Source organism: Zeugodacus cucurbitae, chromosome 5, assembly GCF_028554725.1.
Source record: "Zeugodacus cucurbitae isolate PBARC_wt_2022May chromosome 5, idZeuCucr1.2, whole genome shotgun sequence".
Lineage (NCBI taxonomy): Eukaryota > Metazoa > Arthropoda > Insecta > Diptera > Tephritidae > Zeugodacus > Zeugodacus cucurbitae.
The window spans coordinates 63,496,631-63,518,294 of record NC_071670.1 but is presented as its reverse complement, the minus strand read 5'-3'; the positions used below and the strand labels follow the sequence as shown (position 1 = coordinate 63,518,294).

The window sequence follows — 21,664 nt, the reverse complement described above, 5'->3', positions numbered from 1 at the left end:
ATTTGTATGTGGTTCCATAAATTGATGAATACTAATGGCAGATGGTGCCTGCAAAAAAGTTTGAAGAATGATTCTCATTAGATCTCCATATCTCGCAACGGCGAATACCTAAAGTTAAGAGGTTTCCAACTGGTCAATGTGAATAGTTTTTTCAAGTTCGAGTAACTAATTCATCTGGAGTCTTGGATCATGACTAATCAAGAGAAGTTTCGGTGGATTAATTTCGAGATATCCGAAGTTAAAGCTCCAATGAAGTAAAAGTAGCCAGTGTCTTGCGGTATTAATATAAATCTTCAAGAAAAAGAACATTTATAAAATCCGGATAAGCGCCCCTATTTTTGCACCGCTGCTAAGATTTCAAGAGGTTAGAAAAGGTAAAAAGGCAATCGAAGTTTGCGCCGTCTTCTCGTTCTTAAAAAGGTCGGGACCGAAACGGACCTCGATTTATAACAAACCAAGGTCTTTATCTCTGCAAAAAATTCACTAGTTATGAAAGTTGTCTTCTGATTTGAAAGATATTTTGCATTCGCTAAGAAAGTCAATCGTTAAGTGGCTCATTCTTCACAGTTAGTGTATGCTTTGTTCCGATCCGTATAATAGTAAAACTCACTAATACTTTGGCGTTTCTTATGAAGGATGTACTACGACCGTCACATTTTCAAAGCCTTACTTGATGCGGTGTGAGCGAAGAAGGAATATTTAAGTTTGCTGTAGTAAGATTTATGCTTCAAAATTATACTAGTGAACTAAGCTCGGTAGTAATATCAATTTAGTACCAGGTGAAAATAGGGAAGACAAATCGAAATATCGCTTCGGATAGGCCACAACTTCTGAAATGAAAACATGATCGATAGGGTATTGTGGACTTGGTCAAAGTTAGAATGTTAGCCAAATCAAGAATATTGAGTTTAAATTTACGTGTGTCTTCTTTGCGATGTTCTGCGTGTTTTGTATACCGGCAGAAATTAAGTGTTGAGTGAAGTGTGGTCGTTGTAGAGTTGTCAAAGTATTAGCTAAGATTTTTCTGAAAAATAGGTAACTGAGACAGCTTGCTAGCTAGCTATCCTTATAAAGGGTTATAATATACTCGAATATTTTGTAAGAAACTTAGAAGGAAAGAGAAACGGTAGAGAGAGAGAGGAATATAATGGAAACGTGCAATTGGAAGGCAATGTTATCTGTATATCGATGTGTCTCTTTAAGGTTGGCATAATATGGAATACATATTGGGTTCCTATACTAGATTATAAAATAATTTTCAAGTCAAATTTGAACAATGAAATAAAACACTTGGTTAATTTTATTCTATTTATAATTTCATTTTTATTTTCACAATGTAATTATTTAGAGTTATCATGGCGAATTGTTTGGTTTTATTTTTTTATTTTATAAGTATATATATATTTTAAAATCGTTAGACACTTCATATATGCAATTTCCTTTCGTTTCTTCATTTACTTGTATAAATAAGTAATAATTTGATCAACTTCAATGCAGTTACACACATACGATTGCCGTTGGAATTAGACTGCAAGTTGATTTCTTTACTCTAAAGAAACTTTACGCCACAAGCTGTTTTTGGTTGGACAGAAATTCGTGTATGTATGTTTATATATATACTCAGCGGCAATTTTTGCTTTGTAAAATTCCTATTGGTTTTTGTAATCTTGATGATTTACATTGCTCACGCACATATATACATACAAATGTGCTTAGATATGAGTACGTGTGTGTGTATGTTGTTAGTTTTAATTAGACTTAAACGGTATTTACATTTAAAATTTTGCTACTAGTTTAAGGCATGACTGCCATATAATTTCATATACATATACATATATACTTAGTTCATATGCTTGTTGTTGTTATATGAGTGAATCGTTTATTACAATTATTTCGCTAGTTTTTTTTTGTTGGGCGTACACACACATGAAGTTGGTTGGTTGGAAAATATTTATCGATTTTGGGATTGCACATATATACATTAATACATATATTTTGTTTATGTTAAAAAAAAAATATTATAAATAAATATATAAAATTTGTGGAATAAATAATTTCGAAAAGCAGCATCATTTCATAATTGTTTCAAATATGATTTTCGAATAAAACAACAAAATAATCGATATTAACAAGGGTTCTTAAATGTTTATCAAAGTAATTTGGATGAGAAGGTGAATTATTGGCTGTTGTTCCGACCGTTCAGCCTGAAATTTGTATAAATAGCAAGCAAACATAGTGGAACCAGTTACAATTTATCATTGCTATGACAGAAAATTTTTAATCGGACCATTGCCATGCCCACTAGTTGTTTTTTACTCAATACACTTTACTTTGAGAGAAATATAGAAAAAGTGGTTTAATGAGATGAAGAGCATCTGTGGTATAGAGTTTGGAGAATATTAGGCATAGTTTAGAAATGGGCGGGACACATTTATATGACCTTATACCTATATATATATTAGCTCACAAGTCATTTCAGTAACTTAAAGTAACAAAATTTGATGCAAAACAGTCATAGAACGATCTTTTAGAAGATATTGCAATAAGAATTGTACCACAGTTTAACTTTCTTTACGTTTACCTTCTAGAGAACGCCAATTTGAATGACATAATTTTATTTTAATTTATAAGAGTTACAAATGGTATTAAATAGCCAGAATGGAAAGGAATTTGGTACAAGTAGGGCTCATGAAATCATTGTCATCCGATCTTCAATCCTCCACATATCGAATGCGATCGGACCTAACTTGCACTTCAAACTTTATTTTAGTCCCCATAGAACTACTGCAATGATTTCTTTCACTACTTTTAATATTATCTCCAATGGGCTTTGAAATTTTTTAAAAAAGTGTTCTTAAAAAATTTAACTGTTATTTCATTCTTACAAGTTGGGCGGCTACCAAAGGTTGGGCTTCGGTCGTATCAACCTTTCCTTAAATTTTTTTTTATTTTCGTTACTTGGTGATGCGATTAAAATTATTAAAAAAAAAAAGAAATATTTTATGATATTTGATTAATTTTTAACATTTTCTACCAATTTTACTTGGTGATAGGATTAAAAATATTTTTTAAAAAAATTATTATAATAAAAAAAAAAATGTTTTATGATATTTTATTCTTTTTATGAAAGAAATTTTAACTATTTTAAATATTTTAAAACGCTAATCGATAATGGAAATAAAATAAAAAAAAAATTTATAATAAATTAAAAATCTTTAAAAAATTGAGAATTGTGGGAGTAAAAACCTTCAAATTATTATAATTTTAATGCTGAGAAATTTATTGATCTTCGAATTATTATTATTATTAATATTGCACATTTATCAACAAAGTTATTTATGGAAAAAATAACTGTATTTTTAATGCAATTAAAAAATATTTTTTCAGTGTTGAAAAACGCAGCAATAAAGAAATACATAATTGTTATGATTAGCGGGTTTAGGAACTTATTTATGCTCTGCTGTGGATGGTGATACATTTAACATTTACATACATACAAACAGACATATGTGTTTAAGTACATACATAAATATAGCGGACTTAATGATACATTTATTTATTTATTTTTAATTTTTTTGGTTTTGTTTTTGTAATAGTAATAACATTTTGCAATACTTAACTACCATAAATTAGTTATTTTATAGTGCCTTGGAGACGATCAAATAATTGCGTCAAACAACACATATGTGTTAGTGATGTTCAATCATGTGTTGCCCGCAAACGTTCAAATTAACACGTCAAACATCAGTTTAGTTGTGAGCTCGTAACGAACGGTCATCATGTCATCGTCGGATGAAGATGATCTATTATTGGCATGTGCTACAATTCTTATGAAAAAAAAATTCTCAATTTTTGTATTATTTTATATTATTTAGTTTATTTTATTATATTTGATTTTACTTTATTTTATTTTATTATTTTAATTTATTTTATTATTTTATTTTATTTTTTTTTTATTTTACTTTATTTTATTTTATTTTATTGTATTTTATTTTATTTATTTATTTTGTTTTTATTTAATTTAATTTATTTATTTTATTTTATTTTTTATTTTATTTTATTTTGTTTATTTATTTTATTTTATTGTATTTTATTTTATTTATTTATTTTATTTTTATTTAATTTAATTTATTTATTTTATTTTATTTTTTTATTTTATTTTATTTTGTTTATATATTTTATTTTATTAATTTAATTTATTTATTTTATTTTATTTTTTTATTTTATTTTTTTTATTTTATTTTATTTTATTTATTTTATTTTATTTTATTTTATTTTATTTTATTTTATTTAATTTTATTTTATTTATTTAATTTTTTTATTTTATTTTATTTTATTTTATTTTATTTTATTATTTTATTTTATTTGTTCCGCTTCGCTTTACTTCACATATCTATCCCTCTCAGCTTGAAATCTTCCCTGCAAATGAGCTCATGCTTGTCAAACATGAGTGGAGACGATCAAATTATCGTCCGTCAAATAGAAATATCAAAAATTTTTGTTTTTCGTCAAACAGAGCCGACAACAGGTCGGTGTAGCGTAGGTGTAGCCGACGAGAGCCGACGATACCAACACACTTAAAGTGTTTGACGCAATTATTTGATCGTCTCCAAGGCACTTAAGAAGTTTTTCTCTCTTTATTTTATTCATATGTATTAGTTAATCAAGTATCAATATATATACGCATATATATATATATATATGTATATATATTCTTTGTTTTTTGTAATTTGCTAAGGACTCTTAGAGACTTACGAATAGAGTTTATTAATTGTAGACTTTTTAATATGAATTAAATAATACTTAAAAAACAACTTGACTATTTATGGCTAATGCTAATATTTTAAAACAAATTCGACTAGTTTTCTTTTATGCATTAAAATGTTTACAAAGTCACATTTAAAAGTTACGCGCTCACCTTCAGGTCGGCGACTAAGTTATTTACATAAGAATATACACAAATCTGGTGTGGCGTTCCAGCTTCTTCAGTTTCCACGCACTCTCGCTCACGCTCACTTACTTAATACACCACTCTAAGTACTAACTCACCACACTCCCACCTCAACCATACCAATATTTTGTCGGTTCACTGGTGCCGCCGGCGCTCTCACGCTCGCTCTCCAGGTTCTCGTAACACTATAGGACGGCCGAGCCGCACCAGAGCACCTGACCTCAATATGGCCGCCACACGCTACCCCCATTATCGGTGGGTGTGTGGTGTCCCCGGTGTGCCGCCAAGGCAGCCACCTGCCGTTGCGTATTGCTGCCGTCTTCGATGTTGCGCACCGAGGCGCCACAATTGCCGATCAGCGTCAAATCGCCGGGATGCGTCACACCGCCGCCTGTCATGATGTTGTGCTGCTGCCGCACACCCACACCTACGCCGACACCCACATTGTTGATATGATCCATAACGCTTTGTAATTCGGCGCCATGCACAGACGAGTTCGGTGAGGCATGTGACGGTGTCAGCGCATGCGAATGAAAGCCGTGTGTCTGATTGGCGGCTGTGTAGAGTTGTGAGTAGAGTAGACTAGCCGGCAAGACGGGATATAGCGAACCATTGCAACCGGCACCAGCGGTGCCTGCACCACCGCCTCCAACGCCAACACCCACGCCCGCACCACTTCCACTGCCATAGTGTGCCGGGTTTTGTGACTGATTAACCAGTCCGGGAAAGTTTTGATTGGCGCCGACCAGCGTGTTATTCGCCGCCGATGAGTTGGATGCGCTGCCACCGCCGGCGCCGCTGCTGCCATTGGCACTGCCGTTGTTCGTACCATTGGCACCGCCACCACCTCCGCTGCCAGCGCCGGCACCACCGCCCCCCAAATTGGGTGTATTCGTAGTGAGTAGATCTTCCTGAACCGGCGATTCGGCTTGCGAGGAGTCGCTCAAGCTGCGTGGTCCATTCTGACTTGAGTGTACATTGTAATCGTTGTTGGTGTTGGTGTGGTGATAGCGTGGCACCAGTATTGAATTTGTGCCGACGCCGCCGTTGACAGTTGAAGAAATCGCCGATTGACCGCTGGAGCCAAGTAGACTATGGTGTGTCATCTGTCCGGTGGTGGAGCCAACCAAATTACTCAAGTGCTGATCCAAATCGGTTGCCGTGGAGTCGGGGAGCACTGGAGCGGAAGAGAAAGTGAAAATAAGGTGTCAGAAACCAGTTGATCGAAGAAAAATATGGCGCAATAAGATATTCATCATCGAGTATTTTTTGCAACCTTTTTTTTTAGGTTAGATTTCAGTTCGTACTATTAAAACATTCTTGTGGACTTTATATACTTTTCTTAACACTTACTTGGTACACAATCCCGGTTTGTTCCGCCAGTAAAGTCCTGATTGTTTGACTGATCGTTAGAGGAGCAGGTGAAGCCCAAAGCTGGATTGTTAAATTGTGCCGATGTTGGTGTGGTGCAGGATGAAAGCCCGCTACCAGCTAAGTAGGGTGAGTAAGCGGATGCTGAGCCATAACCCCAATGTGTATTGCCAGCACCTGTTAAATTGAAGGGAGATAATTTGTTAAATGTTTGTAATGTCTTAATATCTTCAATATAAGATCCATAGATCTACATGTATAAATATTGGAGATGATCTAAAAAATCTACTCATGAAACCGAAGATCATAATCATATTTTTTTCAAGATATGAAACTTTTAATAAAGATTAATAGATATCGGTCAATTAGTTACTTGATCAATTAGATCTTTGAAGATCGGTTATCACATCGGGACTTTGGATAGTTAAAATTAAGTAGGCTGTAGCGCTGATATGACTTAAAACCCACTGTGAAATCTTTGCTGTTCTTCAGAATTGGATATATTATTTTCTAGGTTCCAAAAGGGTTTGTAGGGGCTATTAAGGATGACTCTAATACCGTGAGGACTTACAGAACATATATTCATTTTTAACGGAACACTGAATATTTATGAGTAAAGCGCATGAGCATCCGCTCACTAGATTTTATGATATTTTTCCGAGCGACGGTATAAAATATACGAACGATGTTTCGGTCATGATGTTGTTATTGGGACTTGAAGCGTTAAAGTAGAAAAAAAAGTATTCAGTCTTGTCCGATTTGAGACGCGGCTGTTAAGACCCCACAAATTGTTCTTACTTCTACTTCGAGATCTTGGAAAGCTTCTTGTTAGTATCAATAAAGCTAGAGAGCCTAAAAATATTGTCTGGAATTTTTAAGAATCAACCTAGCGTATGTATGTACATACCCCTCATTACGAAAAAGGAATAAAATATGGACCACCCGCAAAACGATTACATCACATGTCTGCACAGTGTCTGCAACTATCCGACGGCTGTGCCACATATGGTGGCACGACATGCTGGCTAACAGTATTGTATGCCGTCTAACCGTTATCGGCACGATGCTTGTTTATAGACACATTTGTGTAAAATCAACGCAGCCGCGGCCGGGACTCGCGCTAATTACGTCAACATGGCGGCGTGCGTGTAAATGAATGAGGCTATTATGCGGGCTGGCTGCTGATTGGATTGGATTGGATCGGACTACTGTTGGCCGTGGGCAATGTGTGGGTAATGAGGGGTCATTATCATACAAAACACTTATGTAATGGGTTCACATATATTGGTCTGCTTTGTAATATTTACTTATGACTTGCCGTTTCATACAACAATAACAATAATAACAACAGTGTGTCCATTGTTTTATTATTGGTATTCGCGAAAACGCCTAAAAACTACCGTTACACCGATAGTAATTCAACGCGCGCATAACACAAACTGAAATTGCCCAAAATGTTAGCCTACATGCGGGCGCTTAACCATGTTGTACGCTCTGTAGCCCTTTTGAGCGCTTGTTGTGATTTTCAAAGCCTTCTCATACACACAACGCTCCTTTGCTGCGCTCGCATTGTAATTAGGCTTAATTAATAGCTCATTTGGAAATTATTAATTAGTTTTTCGTTGAGGCATTGCTCCATACGCTTGGTGCACTCTCAATGCTGGATATTGATTATGTGGTGGCTTTATTAATGCTATTGGCTTAAATGTTTCATAAACACATCATAAACAATGCACACTGGGTGTTAGATAAATTGCAACAACAGCAAGTGCTCGCTTAATATTTACGTGGTTTTTATGCAGGTCAAGTACTTTTATCTAATAAAAATATAATTATATTTCGAACATATGTAAAAATGAGGAACTAATTGAATGTAATGCTAATATAATGCGATTATTGGTGTGGTTTTATTTTTTTCTATTAGCCTCAAATCTTAAAAAGCTGTATATATGAAAAAGAAATTAAAAATCATATTTTCGAAATCAAAAATCAATTTCGAAAATCTAAGTTGTGTATCAATTTTACTCAACCCAATTTTGTTCTCACTTTCTTCTAAAAATATATCCCAAGGTATAAACTGAATAAAAAAATGATAAAAAAATGGCTTGATCAGGAAGTTCTGAAACTGTGGAGCAGATATTATTGAAAAATCAATATTTATGTGAGATAAGGAGACACAAAATTAATCTCTATAGTCAAATAACAGTACAATCCAGAATAATTCCGTCAAATGCACGCAATTTACTAAAGTATTCCTTAGTATTACTTAAAGTATTAGACTTCAAATGATTTGGAGATTTTATGAAGAAGAACAACCTTTAATTGATCAAATTTTAATTGGAAAATAGTATTTATAAATTGTGTAACACAGTGTAATTTAATTATCGACTATAAAACAGGATCTCAGACGACTACTAACTAATTGTCTATCTAATACCGTTTATTAATATTATTACTTGAATAATGACTATTCGCATTAGATTCTTAATGATTGACTTCTGATTGACTCTTGACTGTTCAAAGTATACTAATAATTATGATTCTCAATGGAAGAAATTATACCAAATTACACTAGGGATGCAATTTAGGCTATTAACTGTAAACGATAGATAAGTAATACTGATTATATACTGAATAGATATTTTACATTTTTGTCTGTATCCCGACAAACAATGTTCAAATATGATCTATTGACTGCTGATTACTGACTAATGACTAATTAAATATTGCTTTTTAATTTTTGACTTTATTGTCATGAAGATTAACTAGCATGATCTAGAATATAGACTGTTGACAATTGTTTATTAAGTATGTTCTATTAATAACTGGCTGTTGAACATTCCCTACTGTCACTGTACATAGTTTACATATCAACTACGAAATACAAATTATTGATCCTTGAGAATCATTTTGGGCCTTAAAACTATAAATTAACTTATTGATTTCGGATTTAATCATGTAAATCGGATTAAACATGTAAACTATAAATTATTGACAATGACCGCATTAATAATACATAAGTAAGAACAAAAACTATAGAAAATAGTTTAGTTTAGAGAAGAGATATTCATTTCAACTATTCCAAAGCCTTTTTACAATTTATGCAAAGCATGGATCTTGGCAACAGGGTCTTTCATGCTGTACTGAGGAGGAGACTAATCACTTGTTCTCTCTCGCTTTTACTAAAGGCTCTCACTGATTTGAATAAAGTCCTTGACGAGCTCTCTAAAAGTGAGAACTCAGTTTATTCGCCCTTGACATGCTAGTAAGGAGGGTTAAAGGGAAACTGATCAAATAGTCAGGTTTGAGTGTGCAAATTGCTTAAATACCGTTTGTAAATTTACATGGAAAAGCAACAACAAAGTTATCGAGTTAAACTTATTACGAGGAATAAATTATCTATGAAAGAAGTAGCGTAACACTATTCAATCTGCGTCAGAGGACTTATTAGCACAAGGTTGCACCGCAAGTACTGTCAGTTTGTTCGTTTGATCATATGGTATAGTTTGTTTGATTGACAACTCTGCCCCGACGATTGGCGAATCGAAGATTGCTTATATACCATGGCCATAGTAATTAATATTAATATTTTTCATATCAATTAATTTTGTTATAAATTTGTTCAAAATATTTAATTAAATTATAGTTTTGTAAACAAATTCATTCAAAATATTTTATTTCAAGTAAAGTAAATTAAATTAAATTTTACACAAGTACAGTTATAATTGAATAGCAATATTGATATGCTTACACAGCGTTTTGGTCAACTTAATTTGGCAGCTATTATATGATTTCAAAATTTTTCTATTTCACCTCAATATTGAAGTATGGACGCGCTAATTCGTTTAGTATTTTAAATTTGCAGCAAATTAAATTAAATGTGGCAAAGTTGCAAGCCAACACAAAAACAACTGGGTCGCAGTGGTTGCGCGATTTCTGAATAACTGTTATTGCCAAACGTACTACAACTGCAACAGCGGCAATAATCAGTCACACACACACACTCATGCGAGTGAATTTAAATGACCAAATAATTTATTAAAAATGCATTGACAATTTCATATAATATTAAATAACGGAAATTTTAAATTGCCAATTGCCAATTTACCGTTAGCTAAGTGTTGGAAAAAATAATGAAGTTGGAAAAACATTAATTTATTTTCAATATAAAGCAATATATATGTATGTATGTGTGTGTGTGTGTATGGATGTGCCGATATAAATGTGGCGCAAATCGCAAAATCACAAACGAATTGAATGCAATTAATTTATATTCAAACGCATTGACTGCTTTCAACATTAATTTAAATGCTTTTTAAAATCATAATTTAATTCTTAGGGATACATTAATAAACCCAGTGAAAGCGCATCAATTATTCATTTATTAATGCATTCAACGCTCCATGCTTGTACGCTTGAATCTGTGTATGTGTTTGGGATTGGCTTTGCAGGGTTGTACAGGTGTATAGGTGATGTGCCGTGTGGCAGCGTATTGCTGTTGGTGTTGGTGTGTAGGAAATGCATTTATTTATATGCAAAACACGAAAATCACGCAGCGCTGCCCAGCTGACACTGGAGGTTCCATAATTTTGTACTAGCAGGGGGGTTTGAAAATGTTTTATTTGTTAATAATATTAGTATTTATTTATTGGACATTTTTTGAAATTGTTGCTATTTATGTTGTAGTGATTTTAAAACTCTTTAGTTTAATAATTTTTGTTTTCCAGGTCGGAAATATAGTCGGGTCCGTTAAAATTATGTTGTTCCAATACGTAAGAAGCAATCTTGTGACTTTTTGGAGTTATGGGGTAGGGTTGGAGACAATTTTATTTAAAAATTGTATGGAAAGGTTTAAAAACTTTGGTTAAAATTTCTTCAAAAATGGTCTGAAAATTTTGAAAATAAATTAACTGTTTCGAAAAGAGAAATTAAGGCGGTCAATTAATAATTTGATTACACGGTTATTAGACAGTTGGCAGTTATGTCTAGGACCCGGATTCACATCGGGAGCATACCGGAGCATATCACCAAACTACTTTAACTCCGAGAAACAATAAGTCGGTTAAAAAAAAAAACCATATATTCTATAGGTGATGGTTAATAAGAGGATAGTATGTGTTAAGGGTTGAACTATGTCTGATCTTTTATGAAAAAACTTCGAAATTCACAATTTTTAAGATTCGTGAGTAGAACTTTGCATTCAGCGCTTCCAAAATAAGGTACGAAGAAGTATAGTTAATGCTCTTTGGCATGTTAGATCTTCATCGTGATCTTGGTGTGAAATTAGGCTTAGACAGACTCATCGAAACTGCTAAACGAGAAAACCGACTGAAACGTAAAAGGCCTTCAGACATAGCAAGGCAACTGTAACAGCAAATGAATTTCTCTAACATTTAGCTTTTCATTATTTTTTTAACTTATTGGAATTGAGTTGTTGTATTATTGTAATGTATTTAAACATTGTATTTAATCTAGGTACAATTGTAAAATAAAAAATAATAATAAATAAATTTAGAACTCATACAAACTCACTCAAACCGGACCTATTTTTCTATGGTCTGAATATGGCCTCTTATGAAAGAACTTGTTGCATACTCTATATGAAGCCATCTTGCCTCTAAAACGGAAGTACGATAACTTTCGTTGCTTGTTAGTGAATTCTTGGCAAAAAAAAAAAAAAATGCTGTAACGATGCTCCAGCCTCCATATTCCCTAGACATGGCTTCTTTAGCCCTTTTCCTATTTCCAAAAAATAGAGTTTGAGAAGTGTTTCGACGATTGGAATATCAAATGGTTACTAATCTGCATTGTATACTCTAAAAGCTTCAACATTAATGTAGAGGAATGGATAAGTTTTTATTTTTTTTGAACACACTCCGTACGATAGCAAAAACGATATAGTTGAAATATTTTCATATGCAAATATTCGGAAATTATTTTGGCTATGTTCAATAGTTTTAAGTCAAATTTTAACCGTTCTAATTTCTTCAACCTAATTTTTATGGTAGTTAGAAATATCGTTAATCAAAGAAAATTTCATTTTCTAAATCATGATGTCTGCAAGAAATTCATTTTTCATAACACTATTGCTGTCAAACCCCAATTTACCCCCCGAATACGCCGCCAGATAATGTAGTTAGCATTAGCATATTTATCTCTTTATAGCTGTGTATATATGTATACCTGTATTAACGCCTATATTTAACTGCATGCGTGCACTTTTAATTTCCCACACTAATGCAGCGCCGCAGAGTCGATTGAAATTCATTGAATGGCGACAGCGCAGTATTTTAATGCTTTCATAGTTCGCACACACACACACACAGCCACACGAAACTAAATGTTTATGTGTGTGTGTGCGGTACAAGCGGTGATTATTTAAATATATTTGCGTGGCAACCTTTCGCTACATGAGCCTGGGGAGCCAACAACTTTGACCAAAGCAAACTTCTTGCCAGCCCACAAATGCAACCAAAATGTTCGCCATCGAGTGTTTGAGTGTGGTTGTTGCTATCATTCTGTGTGGATGTGTGTGTGGTTGTGTGTTTAAACGCGAGTATGCAAACATTGGTTAAATAAAGTGGTCAACGGCTTAAATGCCAATAATGCGCTCAAACGCACACAAAAAATCCACAAAACACACAAGCACACATACGTACATGAATGCTTTATTATATATATATATATATTGGAATGTAAGTGTGTGTGTATATGTATTAAAATTAACAAAATGGTTGCAGCATAAGCAACAACAACAACCACAACTACTACTACACTACTAGTTGTTAACTAAAGCTGCGCGCTAAGCCACCTCACGCGTGTGTGGTGTGCAGGGAAGGGGCGTGGAGGCACACACACACACCGGCACACATTTTTATCACACGCATATAAAATTAACCAGAATATTTACCACATTGCATTGGTTTGCAACATTTTTTTAAGTATTTATTTTTCGGTTAAACTCGCGCTCGCTCTCTTCCTCTCTCACTCTCCTACACTACCAATCATTCCTCATTGGAATCATAGTACAGCGCGGATTTGCGGTAATTTAAAATGCAACACTGTCTCCACACACCGTTACAGTCGCCAGTCGACTAGCTGTGCGCTAAGCAAATGTCTACTCAATGCGCTTTACGCTCCGTGAGTATTTCAGGCAACTCGCCTATTTAATTAAATTTGTGCAACATAACGGGTATTTATTTATTTATAATACAAAAAAAAAGAACAAAAAAATCCAGTTAAGTTGCCTTTATTTACTCTACCATTATTGTTGGCAAATAAATTGCGCTTAATGCTGTTATTGTTGTTGTTATTGGTTGGCGCTGTTTTGTGCATTGAAGCGAAAAGCTTTAATAACATAATCGAATTTACCACTCGCCATTGAGTCTCCTTTTTTCTCTTTCAAACTTCGGCGGTGACGGATTACCGTTATTTGTATAAAAAAGGCATTTAAGCGTTAGTCGCTTCGGCGATTGTAATGCTAGTGATGTGTGTGTGTGTTCATGCGCTCGGTGGCTCGGTGGCAACCGCAACCGTTTTGGTCAAACTTAAAGCGGGATTTTTAAAAACCGAAACTAATCGTTTTGTGTGAATTTATGTGGTTTTCGGTTTTTTTCCGATTTGTATTTGTTGATTTTTTTCATTTGATGCGCTTTTTCGCTTTGTTTGTGATTTCGTGTGAAGTCATCAAAGCACTTAAGCGTTATAAAAAGAGGATATTCTTACATTTTGTTGATATGTTTATTGTTGTTAATATTACATTGTTAGTCAAATATTTATATGGAAATATAAGAAATTGAAGGCTTGATATCAAAGTGGCTTTTTCGAAAAAAAATTTCAAAACTTAACATAACCTCGTTTTTATTCACTAGATACAGTGTTTTGTTCTTCAAATCTGTTTCATTGCCTATTTTTCCTTTTATTTAACTTCAAGTCAATGCTTTTTGTGGTTCTCAAATTTTCGAAAAATTTTCGTTCACACTCACTACTAATCTCTAAAACCAACATAATGGAATCCACGCCGTCTACGTCGTCAGAGTTCCAACCTTTACATACTATTTTAGAAATCGAAATTCTTTTATGAAATTTACTCTCGCCGTTATGAGGGATCTCCCAATTTTAACCCACGATACTTTTAAAAACCCCATTGCGACCCATCTCTCCCGAAATTCAAGAACTATGGAAGCACCAACAAGACTACCCAGTTGAGTCCAATACAGGAGAGTGTGTAGCCATTTAGTTATCTGATTATACCAATCTATTAAATTTATTATTATTTATACCAGTTATATGTTCGTTTCACCACTTTCAAAACTTTGGCGAAACGAGGGTGGTTGTAATTAACAAGCTTTATTGATATTCTGAGTGTTATTGATATAACCGATTAGATAGTAATTTGAGGCTGGAAGAGTATTTTCAATTTAAATTTTCAATATTTTTTTTTGAAGATCATCTATGAGATGAAAAAAAAAGTGAAAATGTATGTTTTACCAAAGAAGGTTAGCATTTTACTTAGAGAGCACACATTACCCAATAAGATCCGGAATGCCCTCAAACCAGGTCTAATTAAGTCACTACAGTAATTATTTCTAATGCAGATAGTCTCAGAAACACCAATATAAATTTATTAGAAGATAGAAGTATTTTTTTATTTCAGAAGAATTTTACAAACTTTTCAATTGCAAAAAAGTTGTTGATTCTAACGACATTTTTGTACTATTGTATTATACCAATAAAGCACCCTTTATAGCAATAAATTGTTTCAATTATGTTTAAAATTAATAATAGCAATACTCAAAAGTGTTGTACTTACTTTGACAATTCCCAATTGGCGGCATGCGAAAGCCCGATAATGGATCGGCTGAGAAATGGAACGGTCGTTGTCCGAATGCGAAATGGAACTGTTGTTGTTGTCCTAAAAGCGACAACACTGAATTGTTGAAAGTTTTAAAATAACTGTTCTTATCTTAAGTTGATTTGTCGAAATAGCAATGTTTTTTAAAGTTTATGTGTTGGTGTCTTGAGGTGGTGTGGGTCGTGTGTGGGGTGAGGTTAAAATAAACAAAGAGGTGTTAGATACCTGTCGCACTAAAAAAACAAACTGGCATTAAGTTTCTTTGGTTTCTTAGTTTACTAAAAATCTGAAAAAAATGCTATTAGATCTATTTTTGAACCTAGGATTTTATTACAGATGGGGGGCTTTAATGTATTTTGGTACAATAGTAAGATGTTGGGACCTTTCATCAATAATGAAGTAATATAACTTCCTCGGAAAATAATGATTGTGGAATAATGAAGAAAAGGGCTAAGTCGAACTCTTCAAACAGAATCAGGTTCCACCGAAAATATGTACATATTTGTCAACCGGTTGAATGTTTGAGGCCTCTAAGTTTCATGAAACTTGATCTTTTATATATTTAAGAATCTTAGATCATATTTAAATTGGCTATAAGACTTAAGGAAGTGCTTCTTATAAAATCATTAGATTCATTAGGTTAGAAAAAATTATGTTTGCTAATTTGCTAAGATTGCAGACCCAATTAGGTTTATGTTGAATTGAACTCCAACTATTTTGCTGATAAGGTTAGCATCAAGCGATTGAAGAATACTGGAACCTACGACGGGCTTTGGAAACTTATTTTCAAAGTTTATTTCAAAATTCTATTGGACTTTTGGGGGGAAGTTGTTATGTTATGGGATACTTTTAGAGTAATGCTAGGGCAAAGTTAGTTTCAGACGTCTTTCATCTCCTAAAAATAATAATAAATAACTGTTATTTGGGATCCAATACAATTCATCGTCCCGTTTGCTTACTCTATTCAGATGATAAGCATAACCGAAAAGATTTCAATTTATAATCGCTTAAGGTTTGTCCCCTCAGTGGAGCTCGCCGAAACTATTTCAGGAACATTTTTTACTGTTCCAACTACAATAAAATTTGTATATGTGGTCCTCGTAGACATTTTAGGTATTTAAAACTGCAAGCTCACACTAAATTCGTACTTAATTTAAGTACTTAAACCATTAGCTACCAGCGACTCATGTTCGGGTCAACTTCATTATAAAATTATAAACGCTCGTCTGGACACAAAAGGGACAAGCCATTGTTTTAACTGCTGCACCCAACTTGTCACAAGCTAACATACATACAACTAACAAGAGCAACGGTAACTATAAAATTACATATGTGTATGTATGTATTTATATAGTACTCATATAACGGCAAAAACGACTGTCTTTCAGTCGAGCTCCTGCAGTTGGTGGCACAAGATAAATCATTTGTGGATTCAATTGTTGCAACTATTTCATTTTGCATGCAGCGCAGTGGCGGCAGCCAAATCCTTTTGTCCTTGACTGCCAGTGTTGGAGGAGGGGTGAGCGCTGCAGCCAGTGAGTTAGTAAGTTAGTGCAAACTAACTGTAAGCCTTTCACACACATATATTTCTACGATATACTCTCTTCCGTGTGTAGTTGCAAATGAATATCCCTGCAAATGTGCCGCTGGAAGAACAGCTCATCTGTCTACAACTGTCTACATTTAACATATGCAAAGTAAAATATTTGCATGCTTATAAATATTTAGTAAATGGACACAGGACTTTTGAATGGCAGGACTTTTGAATGCTCAACGCAAGCAAGGATGTGGAACGAAAGGATGTACCAGACGGTAGCAAAATGGTGGCAACGCCAGCAAACGGTAGACGCATTTACTTCAACAAAAGCATATTTCATTCGCCAAAATGGTGAGCTTCAACTTTTGCATACCCTCAACATCTCCCTCTTCCACTAACTACCCGGTCATTGCATTAATTCATTTGCTAAAGTTTATAGGCTTCTTTAGTGTTTGTGTTGTTGCTGCATGAGTATGTGTGTGCGTGCTTGCATATGTTTGCTGGGATTTGCTAATGAATAATCTTAAAGATGAATTGTTTCATTAGAGAGGAGCAACATATGCAAAGGTTTGAGCTGGCTGTTGCACAAACAAAAAGGACTCAACCGAAGCTAAAGCAATAAATTTGTATTGCAGCTTGAAAGTAGAATGTAGAGTGTAGAGCACAAAGACACATAGCGGTAAATGAGTTCCCTGCATTTCACTATCTTGCAACTAATAAATTGTTGCTGTCATTGTTGTAGTTGGTTTTGCTTGCCGACGCATATTTTAGTTCGGGCATCTAAATTAAATAGTTTGTTGTTGAGTTTAACGGGGAAGGGGGTGTATATGGTGTATGAGCTTTTGTTTTCGGTGCTTCATATGCATGGCATTTTCTGCATATTTCTGTGTATTTATGTCTGAGTATGTGTGCGTTGTTGTTGCATACTTACTGGTCTTTGAACGTGGCTCACGCGGTCCATCCACTGTCACTTTGATCGCTTTGTTGTAGGTGGCAATATGTGGCGGATTTGTGGATACCGTTATTGTGAGTGTGAAACTCTTCCCTGAAAATTATAAAAAATAAATAATAATATTAGTTTGTAAAATTCAAATAAAAAGGTTATGGGTTCTAATATATAGAACACCTTTAAATTTGCAAATATCGCCAGTGATCCTTTACTTAAGTAACAATGGGACTTATGAGGATTTTTCTGAGCCATCCACATTTCTTTCTCTTTTTTTCCATCGTTTTTTCTCTCTCACCAACACTTTTTCTTTGTAAGCAGTTTCTTCCCGCTCTCTCGAGCGCTCCCATCCTCTTCTTCCCTGTACCCACCTCTTTTCCTCTCTTTCTGATGAAATTGTATCTGACTAGTGCGGATTTTTATGAACTTTCCACAATTTTCATAGTTCGACCTATTTATTTCTCTATCTCTCTCTCTCTCTACAAACAATATTTACTTCTCACTTTCATCTACCTTTTCCTTCACCCATCAATATCTCCTTCACTTTATGCTTTTTCTTTCTCCCTCGCTCCCACACAGTTTAACCCTTACCACATCTGCCTTTCTGATCTCTCTCTCAGTCTGTCTCTCTCCTTTAATTGAAATTTTCTGTCTCAAAATACATTTGAAGCTGAACATTTTTCCCAGCGAACCTCTATTAGTATTTTAAATTACAATTTAGATATCTTCTGAGCCAAGTGTTAAATCACTGGCTTATATCTCATCTGTGGGAGTCTTTTCGTACAATAAACCTCAAATTATTACACAGTTAGTCATAAGCAAAGCGGCAATACTGGCATTGAAATCGATGACAGTACGCTCTGGGCTAGTTAAGAAGTGTTTTAGATCCTTATCATTAGTTTCTAGCTATTTTGCTATCCGACCCGGTCACCGCGGAATTGTTGGTAACTGTATAGCAGACAAGCTTGCAAGGGAGGGTGTCCTAGCTACATTGAAGTCGGAATGGGAGCGCGTTGGTAGTCCATGGTCCACCTGCACAAGAGCGCTACGCATGAGCTTGTTAAACGTTGGTCAACTACCAGCACTTGTGCAGGGGGGAGGTCCTTGTGGCCCTCTGTGGAGGTGTACTTACTGGACATTGTTCAATGGGTACCCATGCGTTGAGACTTGGGATTGTGGCAGATGCAAGTTGCCAAAGCTGTACGGAGGAAGGCGAGGTGGAATCATCTAAGCATTTCCTTTTTCATTGTCCAGCTTTTGCAGGACTGAGTTGGAACACCTCGGAAGGCCCTTTTTCGGCGATCCGAATTGGCTAGAATCGACATTAGCCGTCTTAAGAAATTTGTAACAGATTCCAAGCGTTTTGCTGAATCTTAAAGGTCTTTCATCCAAACCTGTTCTCAGATTTTCGGGTCTCATGTATATCTTAAAATTAATCTCATTCTAATGACCTTAAGACACATTGTCTTTGAAGTAAATAATAAATAAATTTGATTAAGATTGTTTTAAAGCTCTTTCTAATTGTAAATTCATTCGATTCTTAAACTACCTACTTTTACATATAAAGGCAATTAATATAAATAAAGAACTCATATGTGCCAGCCTCGACTTACAAGCGCAACATATAAGCTAAAGTTTGCTTGAGAAGCGCACAGGAATGATGCCTTTGTGTTCTCTTTCTTCCTTACACTCCACCAGCAAACACTTTCGGTAGCTAATTAATCACAGGAGACCCCGCCGAAGCGCATGGGTTGCTAATGACAATTCATGCCACATAATCGCTTTCATTATTTTTAAGACATATGCAAACAAATCAAATTGTAGACAATGGAAAAGAAATACTGGAAAATTTAACGCGTTGATATATGAAGCCAAGGACTTAAGAAATGCAAACAAAGAAGGAGCTTGCAAGTTTGGCGAAAGGATACGCATTTTACCAAGACTCATGAGCGCTTAAAAATGAAGAAACTTATGTTGTTGTTGTCACCACTTTGCAACAAAAGAATTTTCTGTGTTTGCACATGTGTTTTTAAACGAGTTGAAGCATACACGCGGGCGCTTTGTTTGCCGAGTTAAAAGCATTCACACTTTACGCGTTGCCAACAACACTTGATGTTGACAAAAGAATCTGTGGCGCGTATGAAGCGTGGAAGAAACAAAAGTGTTAATTAAATTTCAAAGCAACAGAATGTTGTAGCAACAACTTAAGCTGACGCGCCTAAAACTATGCAATGACAAGTGGAAAGAGGGCTTTCTTACAAGCATAGCTAATAATGAGCTCAACCAATAAAAAAAAACAACAAAAACAAATTTGAGCAAACAAAAAAGTCAGCGAAGAAAAAGTGCAAATGAAGTCAGCGGTGATGGCGCCGCCGCAGCAAATCACAAAGCCGACAAGTTGAAATCCTCATAAATCTTCTTGTTTTACTTTGGCACTTTGCGCCGCCCGCTTCCTACGGCGCTTTGCGTTTTTTCGCGTTAATATGAACAAATACTTTTACTTGTAATACCAATGCTAACAAATAGCGGCAACATGAACTCCAAAAAAAAAAACGCACAACAATAACAGCAACAACACTTGCGAGGCGTTGGCATGAAAAAACGGAAGCCCATAATCGGGCATGACATGGCATTTGGGAATTCCTGTTGCACGCCTGCAGACCGTAAACCCGCCTACTCTTGCGCTTGCCGCTTTCTTTTCTTCTTCTTCACACTATGTCCCGCTCACCGCCAAGGTCTTCGTGTATATTAAACTAAGACTTACACGTCTAACTTGTAATGGAGCTGATTATGATATCCTCGTCGGTTGTGCCTGTCGCCGCTGCGTGTGCTCCCCAATACTCGTGCTACCCCCGCCCACCTTCGTGTCAACACGACGCCCGCAATGCCGCCACTGAGCAATTTCATGCCCTTTTTGTTTTTTATTCGTGTTCTTTTTTTATTTTTCTTCTTTCACTTTCGTTATTTATTTTGTGGGGTTGATTTTGGGTCCTTTTTATTTCTTGAAGTTTGCGGAGTCACCTTTTTTTGTTTGTTTGTTTCTGCATTACTTTCTTGTGTTTGTTGTTGTTCTTTTCAGCTAAAAGGCTAACTTTTCTTGCCACTTTGCGTTTTCTTGGTTTGCCACTTAAGCCCCAAAGCAAGGGTCTTTAAAGAAGCTCATCATTTTGGTGAGTTAATTGAGTCGCCATTTACTGAAGTGTGGGTCATTATAAATAAATGGGTCGTTTTGATCGATGGACTGTGGTGTGGAAGAGAGTTTGCTTATTATATCATGGAGAGTTGTTATAAAAAATTATTATCTTTGTCTATAAAGTACGAATTTTCGAGTTCAGAAATCGTCGATCGACCACAGCCAGAGACCAAGACCCAGTCGATATGTGTAGCTGTAGAGTTATATGAGTTAATATACTCCAAAAAAACACGAAGGTTTAAGCACAGGTCTAATTGAAGTTCTGTCTTCACCAAGAAATTCAGCGAAATGTAGTTGGCTCTAACTCCTGCCTATACACAGCCCAGATCAAACCACTTATTTTAGACATAATAAAAGAGCAGATAGATATTTTTGACCATTGATGAAAAGGAAACCTGGAAGAAGAGCCACAAAAAAGCCACGGTATGACGAAACGAAATTCTTATAAAAATGAAAAATGTAATCTGACATCGAAGTCCATACAGGAATCACTACATTAAAAGGCCTTTCCTGAAGAAGTTAAATTGAGAAATAGAACGTTAATGAACAGATTTCTGATTAAGAGGATAGAATAATTCAATACAAAAACAGGATTGGGATATTAATTCTCAGGAGGCACAATAGTATGCAGGGAATCGCGTTCACTCTCTAATAAGAGTACACGATTGGTTCTTGATAAGAAGATTTTAAAAACTCACAAAAAAATTCCATTTCGCCAGAACTCGTTCAAGATCTCAAGGTAACTGACGGTGACAGAGAGAGAGAGAAAGAGAGAGAGAGAGAGAGAGGGAGAGGGAGAGCATTGCAGAGAG

At 35.0% G+C, this 21,664-nt stretch overlaps 1 protein-coding gene across 2 annotated transcripts in view; it reads right to left on the bottom strand.

The window, feature by feature from the left end:
• Positions 1–4,747: 4,747 nt before the first annotated feature.
• Positions 4,748–21,664, bottom strand: part of LOC105208841 (runt-related transcription factor 3) — a 43,228-nt gene continuing 26,311 nt past the window's right edge. Inside the window, exons 3-6 of one of the 2 annotated variants that reach the window (XM_054231916.1) lie at positions 17,645–17,758; positions 15,135–15,251; positions 6,305–6,499; positions 4,748–6,128 (exon numbers count right to left, since the gene is read on the bottom strand). In XM_054231916.1, the coding sequence (XP_054087891.1) occupies positions 5,173–6,128; positions 6,305–6,499; positions 15,135–15,251; positions 17,645–17,758 (1,382 nt within the window). In that variant the 3' untranslated portion in view covers positions 4,748–5,172. The remainder of the gene's footprint in view (positions 6,129–6,304; positions 6,500–15,134; positions 15,252–17,644; positions 17,759–21,664) is intronic. The other variant, XM_054231917.1, reaches the window with a different exon arrangement.